The 7894-nt window shown below is 33.2% G+C and overlaps 1 protein-coding gene across 1 annotated transcript; it reads left to right on the top strand.

The window, feature by feature from the left end:
- Positions 1–4969: 4969 nt before the first annotated feature.
- On the top strand, positions 4970–7676 carry LOC145060387 (F-box protein CPR1-like). The gene is made up of 3 exons (XM_079008069.1): positions 4970–5473; positions 7487–7527; positions 7586–7676. The coding sequence occupies exons 1-3, from the start codon at positions 4970–4972 to the stop codon at positions 7674–7676; spliced, it is 636 nt and encodes a 211-aa protein (XP_078864195.1).
- The last annotated feature ends 218 nt before the right edge of the window (positions 7677–7894 follow it).

The following is a 7894-nucleotide window of genomic DNA, read 5'->3' as shown; positions in this document are numbered from 1 at the left end:
GGAATCCATCCCAAGGCCCACCAACCATACTTGGGGTAAAATTACCATTTTTCCCCTGTCCCCAACATGAACTAAAACTGAGGCCCAAAACCAAAAAGATCCACAAAGTCCCACTAATGGAAAATTGGGCCCAACCCATGTGGGTCTTATCCTAAGCCCATAATTTTCTTGATTACAAAACTGATTACCTCAAATACCCCCTTTGAATATCTTGGTCAAAGCCTAAGGTTAAAAGTCAGAGTCAACAGCCTGAGTATACTCAACTCGCCGATTTTATGCTTCAACTCGTCGAGTTCATCTAACAATCCGCAAAGTCGGGAAAAGCCGAGCCAACTCGCCAAGTTTATCTATAAACTCGCCGAGTTCACCAGAAACCCACATCTTAAAACATTAAGTCAACATTATCTATTCCAGGGACTCCACAACTCAGATCTCGACCAATATGAGATCAAGAAGGGTAAAGTTTCCAACTTTACCCATAGGAACCACCTAAATGGGTCCAAACCCAAGCCGTAGACTTAAAAGAGTGAGGGATTTACCATTAAGCACTTAATCATCAAAGACAATACCCCAAAATGCATATCTGACCCCAAGACTAGATGGCCACATAAAGTTTCCATCTTTACGCTTAAGCATGACTAGAAGCAGCTTAAAAGCTCAAAAAGGGCTAAATGAAAGACTTAATGGATGCGTGAAACCCTTAAACCCATAAAGTTGGCACCTTTATGCCAAAAGAGCTCATGTAGACCTGACATCTGAAAGAATAATCACTTGCGACTTCTACTTCCTCAACAACCACCCATCCATGGCTAAAAGCATACAATCTTAACCCAAGAAGACCCCAACAGACCTACAAAGTCAAACCATAACAAAGTCATACATGAAGAACTTTGCACCCCAACAGATCTAAGCAAATCTTAAGCAAGGTTAGAACTTTATACCTGAAATGTGCTGGAAATGAAGCAGATAATCAAGATCTGAAACCTCCTACTTGAACCACCACCTTGCACCAAGTTTCTCTTCCTTCAATGAGCTTCAAACACACCAATACACACCCACAATGAGCTCACAACACTCAAGGAGGCTCTAGGGTTTTGAGATTAGGGTTAGGGCTATAGAGGTTGGGAATGAGGCCAACACCTAGGACTTAAGGTGTTTAAATAGTGTGCAAAATCCTAAAATTAAGGTTTCTCAAACAGCGTCCAACTTGTCGAGTTTCCTTCACCAACTCGTCGAGTTGGTCCATAAAAATACGTGTCCCAAAAGCCTCCAACACGTCGAGTTGCCCACCATCAACTCGATGAGTTGGTCCTTAGAAAAGAGGATTTATTCCACAATTGATCTTCTAGATTTCGGGTGTTACACCATGAGCAAGTTAGAAACTTTTTACTCATAATTGTCCAGGAATGATGTAATCTAGCTGGATCTATACTTGAACTCTTCTTCTATATACTTTGCCACCACTTTGCTCTTCAAGATTCAACCTTCCAAAGGAGAAATAAGCTCATAAATGTGAGAAGTCTAAAAAAACAAGTGAGAGGAGGATTGGGTTTCTCAATGAATGATCTTACAAAAAGTTGTTTTTTTTATTTTAACTTCGTACAAGCACATGGATCAATTCTATAACTTAGTCCAAAAAGATATTTTTTTTTTCGGGATCAGTTTTTTTCGATATATTATGTTTTTTTTCCATAAAAAACGAACTAATCCACAAAAAATTGTTGATTTATATATTTTTTATTTTTTATTTTAACTTCTTTGAATATGGTGAATTTTTGCGAATGATTTTTGGTTTGATCAGGGTGAGTTTATGCGAAGAGTTTTTCAACCTAAGAAACTGAAAACGAATGGTTTTTAAACATAAAAATCTTGAAACTCAATCATAGAAACTGAATTTGAATGGTATTTCAACCAAAAAAAATGATATGGTGGGATGGGCCGAAAATGACCTTCTCTTTTTATTGTTCCATTGTTTTAGCAGTGAGGTGCCTGTGGATAGTAGTGGTGGCTGATGGCAGTGAAAGGGGCGGAGAGAATGGATTCGATTAGATGGAGATAATGAAAGAGACATCGCACAAAGAAAAGGTGTTCCGTTTATTAATTTTACGGTTTTAACAAAAGCGGTTCCTACAGTTTAGCTTTTAAAAAACAAAAGGATAGTTGAAAAGATGAAAATGTCCCTTTCTATTTAACGGTGGTTTCTAACTTCTGTTATCAAAAAAGGGATATATACAGTAAAGTCCCAATATTTTCATCGATTTGACAAGAAAGTACTAAACTTTATTTTTTTGACAGTAAAGTCCAAATTACCGGTAGTTTTTGACACTTTTACCCTTTTTTCCCGGTTATCCGGTAATTAGGATTTTTTTGTCAAAAAAATAAAGTTTAGGACTTTCTTTTCAAATCGTCAATTAGGACTTTACTGTCAAAAAAATAAAGTTTAGGACTTTTTTGTCAAATCGTTGAAAATATTGGGACTTTAGTGTATATATAATTTTTTTGGTTAAAATTTTAATGGTATGATACTCTTTTAGCATAAGAGTTATTGAAACCTTCACTAATCTGCTAGATCGTATTGAAATCCTTAACGTTTGCTTCTTGTTAAATCTTTTTTTTAATCTCAACAAACCGACATTGAAAAAAATTGAGATAGTCATGAAAGAACGAAAGAAAGAACCAGGGTAGTGTTGACTTTTTGCAGCTCCAAAAATTGAGAAATAAGAAACAAAAAAAACGAAATTGCCATTCTTTCCTTTCTCCACATTCACACCCTTTTGACTAGACATGTGTTGTTTGTGTTTGTATAAAGCTAGGGCAATTTCGTTTTTTTAGGTTTCTAATTTCTCCATTTTTGAGACTGCAAAAAGTCAACACAACCCTGATTCTTTCTTTCTTTCTTGATTATCTCAATTTTTTTCAATATCTGTTTATTGAGATTAAAAAAACGATTTATCAAGAAGCAAACGTAAAGGATTTTAATAGGATCTAGCTGATTAGAGAAGGTTTCAATAACTCTTATGCTTAAAGAGTATCATACCATTAAATTTCTAACCAAAAAAATTATATATACACTAAAGTCCCAATATTTTCAACGATTTGACAAAAAAGTCCTAAACTTTATTTTTTTGACAGTAAAGTCCTAATTGACGATTTGACAAGAAAGTCCTAAACTTTATTTTGTTGACAAAAAAGTCCTAATTACCGGCTAACCGGGAAAAAAGGATAAAAGTGTCAAAAACTGCCAGTAATTTGGACTTTACTGTCAAAAAAATAAAGTTTAGGACTTTCTTGTCAAATCGATGAAAATATTGAGACTTTACTGTATATATCGCATCAAAAAACCAATAAAAATATTTAATTTTAGACTATTAGTGCACTGCTATTATTATTATTATTTTACTTTTTGACTAAAATCATAACATTTTGCCAACCATAATGATTAATTTTGCAATTTTGTCTTAAAATTAATTGAATGATAAATTAACATTAGCCTAGGATCCATGTATATATTTACCTTCATTTTATGAATTAATATCGAACGACCTTTTATCAAAATAATAATAATAATAATAATAATAATAATAATAAATGTTATGCACCTTTAATATACACAAACCCAATCTTCATCTTTTTATAAAGGGATAATGACTTAAAAGGGTAATGTATTTTTCAATTTGTACACATTTGGTCACTGAGTTTTTTTTTTCGTCCACATTTACCCCTTGAACTTGTTAAACTGTGCACATTCAATCCTTATGACCGGCTACTCCATGTTAGCCTGTAAAAATGACTTAATAATGTTATATATTTCTCACTTTGTACACATTAATCCTTAATATTTTTGTACACATTTAGTCCTTAATATATATATTTTTTGCAAAATAAGTCATTTTTGGTTTTGTTGCTTATGTACTAATTAAGTACTTATGAATGATTTCTTTAGGTTTTTCAAACGAAATCTTACGCGGGAAATTCATTAATGAAGTATTTGGCCCTTTTGATGCTTATGTCCATCACGATCTCGACTACTTGGTTGCTTAGGTATTGTGTTCTGAACGTCATAACTTTTTCATACGATCTCATATTTTAACGATCTTTATATCATTATCCATGCGTTTGTATTTTAGTCTATTAAAACTTTTATTTAGATTACTCTCATTAAAAATAATGTATTTTTACTTACAATTTTTGTATCCATACGTAGGGGCAGATTTAGCCTGGTCCCGATGTTGCACTTGGAACACCTATTTTTTCTGTCCGTAGTGGAAAAAATTTTGATTTTTTCCACTATACCTATTTTTCCTGTATCAGCAACACTTATTTCATCTCGGCAACACCTACTATGTATTCCTGCGTCTGCTCCTGTCTATATGTTTTTTTATGAATGCATGCATGGATGTTTTTTTTTATAAAATCGTAAGTACAAATATATTACATTTTAATGAGAGTAATCTTAATGAAAAAATGAACACGTAGATATAAAGATCGTTAAAATCTGATACCGTATGAAGAAGTTACGACGTTCAGAATACAAGTCCTAAGACAAACCACAATACCTATGCAAGTAAGCAGTCGAGATCATGTTGGACATAAACATCAACAACATCAAACACCTCATCAATGATTGTCCCACGTAAGATGTCGTGAGGAAAACATAAAAAGAACATTCATAAGTACTGAATGAGTACAAAAAAAGGACTTATTTTGAAACAAAAAAAATGTTAAGTACTAAATATGTACACAAATATTATGGACTAAATGTACAAAATGAAAACTATATTATCCTATTAAGTCATTTTTCTCGGTTAACCTGAAGTAACCGGTCATATGGATTGAATGTGTACAGTTTAACAAGTTGAAGGGGTAAATATAGACGAAAAAAACTCAGTAAGCAAATGTGTATAAATCAAAAAATACGTACCATTTTAAATCATTACCCCTTCTCTAAACTTCTGTTAGAAAATCGAATATGGCAGACTACCTCCCATCTGAACTCATCGTCAAAATCCTGTCAAGGCTACCATCAAAATCACTTCCCCGTTGCCGATCAATACGAAAATCATGGAAATCTATCATCTCTTCCCCTAAATTCATCCAGACTCATCTTCACAATTTCAACCAACCAAATTCTCACAATATTATCAGTTGCTGTTTGCAGCCACAAAACAGGGAATCATATACTATCCATCTTGATGACCAACATCTTACTCTGGGTACTCACACCGATTTTGCCTTCTCTCTTGCACCTGATGATTATGATTACGGAAACCCCTTTTTCATGATGATTGGGTGTTGCAACGACGTTATCTTCCTTTACAATGCGACATCCACAAGAAATGAAATCCTACTATGGAATCCTTCAATTAGAAGGAAAGTAACCCTAACTGCTCCCGTGCAACCTTATCACAACTACAAGCGAGATCATATTTTCATTTTTGGGTTTGGATACTGTAAGATATCTGATGATTATAAGGTATTTAGACTCGTGTGTAATGGTATTGCCTTCTTAGATAGACCCATGGTAAGTTCTGATTTAACATACATAAAAATCAATAAATATATCTTCAACCAATGATTAATATGGCCATTGAAAGTTGAGATTTACACTGTGAAAACTGCAACTTGGAAGACAATCAGGTTTCCTCAAGATTCAATTTCCTGCCGTATCCTCGGTGATCGTTCACATGTGTTTATGAATGGATCTGTTCATTGGTTAGCAGGTGATCGGGAAATTTGGTCAGCAGGTGATCGGGACATTTCACATTCCTCAATCCTTACACTTGACATAAGTACAAAGCTTTTTCGGGAGATTCAGTTGCCTGATTTATTCATCCCATCCTATCTTTGTGTGTTCAAGCACTTATAAGATATGGGTTATGAAGGAGTACAAGATATCCACGTCATGGATATTGATATATGATGTGCATTTTCCGGATATAGATTTGGGGACACCTTTGAAATTGAGACATAATGGGGATTTGATTACCACATCATGTTCTTGCAATCTAATGATTTATAACCAGGATGCAGGGTGCTATATAGTTGATGGTTGTTGCAGAAAAGGTGTTGAATTATACTCAATTTCTATTGATAGGTATCAAGAAAGCCTAACATTGTTGGATGTCGGGAGTGACACTCATAACCATTAGTAATTTCATTGATTTCTTTGTTATAGTATCGTAGTTGTATTTATTTGGATCTATCATAACATCATACTTTGAAAATTTAATGAATAGACAACGTCATCTAAATACGAAGCAGCTTTTATGGCTATAATTCAAAGTAATTTTTTCATAGTATAATCTCCTAATAAAAGGAAAATAAATGAAAGCATGTTGCCATAGTTGGGATTTTCTTTCAAAGTACAATGCCTTGATAAGAATAAAATTGAAAGTACACTAACCTAATAGAAATAAATGGATGTAGGATGATACAATAAACAAATAAATAATATTATGTTTGAAATGTTTCTTCATATTTTTAATTATACACCGAAGTGGAAGGAAAACTTTCAATATGTTGTGCCACTAATCCTTTTGGTGACAAAGTAACTCTTTTAATAACTACATCTATAGATTTGGGGGTTATAATATTACTATCCATGATTCGTTGGACTCTATTAAGGATCTCCACAACATCTAACATAATGATACCAAAAGTATCAAACACAAATGATATGACCATGTGTTGATTTTTGATCAACGATTTTTTACGCTGTCACTTTGCATGATGTACTTTTTAAAGTAGCATGTTGTGATGTGAAAATGGCCACCCCTTAAGCCCACAAGATGTAAAAACCATGTTAAATCCACATATGCATGTTTCCCTTAAACAAAACTTCATATATGTCTTATCATGTATAATCATTTAATACTTGATTATTTCTCCATATTGAAGTGATCTTAAGCAGTTGATTATGGGAAACTGAGTAATCGAACCATTATAAATAGAGTATTTAAAAGCAATACGACATTCTAGAGTTGATGGTGATTAGAATAAGTATTATACAGAAACTAACACTCTTACATTTCAGATTGGAAAAGTGCATTCAGGGACATTCCAGATATATATTCTAGACTATTAATATCAGGGTATGTGTATTCAAATTTTTTCTGCATAAACCAATAAACCTTTCCGATACTAGAAAATGAATTTGTGATTTTAGAGTACCGGTTTCTAGTGGAGGGAAATAGGAATGAATTAAGGGATCTATGTAGTATATTGCTCCAGAATACACATGCTTTGAAGTAGATATAAGCAATGATATTAACTTTTGTGTATTATGTATGTTGGTTGCTTTGAAATCCATGTTACACATTATTCAAATACATATATCTTTTAAATGTCTTGGTTCAAACATATTTATGTCGATTCTGGATATTAATGATGTCAAAATTTTTCTAAGTTATGTTAGTAATATGCCTCCTAACATGTATAACCTTTGTTATTAATCATGTTATGGAAAATTGTATAAACCGATTTTTAGGGGAAAATCGCTCTATTGGAAATGGTTCTTCCATTGTTGAAGTAATCAAATTTGTAATTTATTACATATGACACTGAATCATGTTTCATCTGACAATAGGCCTGTGCAAGGGTGTGATTTTAGGTATAAAGGTAAGGTGGTTGCTGATGTTGCTCCAATAGTTGATGTTGATGTATTTGCAAATGATTAGACAAACGTAGTGTTATTGGTTGATGATGGTAATATAATTCCACATGAAGACCTATGGAAAATTGCAGAGTTTTATTGAATTTATCGGGGATGAAACCAAATTTGAAGATGAGGAAACTGATCCTAGAAAGCATGAAAAGCCCGATAAGGAAAGTTCCCTTATTATTTTTCAGATTCTAAAGAAACAAAAAACGCTTATTGGGGTTGCATGAAACTTTA

The sequence above is a fragment of the Lactuca serriola genome, chromosome 1 (genome assembly GCF_051521515.1).
Source record: "Lactuca serriola cultivar US96UC23 chromosome 1, Lser_US96UC23_V15, whole genome shotgun sequence".
Taxonomy (NCBI): domain Eukaryota; kingdom Viridiplantae; phylum Streptophyta; class Magnoliopsida; order Asterales; family Asteraceae; genus Lactuca; species Lactuca serriola.
Note: the sequence above shows the minus strand (reverse complement) of the source record. Positions and strands in the feature narration are given on the sequence as shown.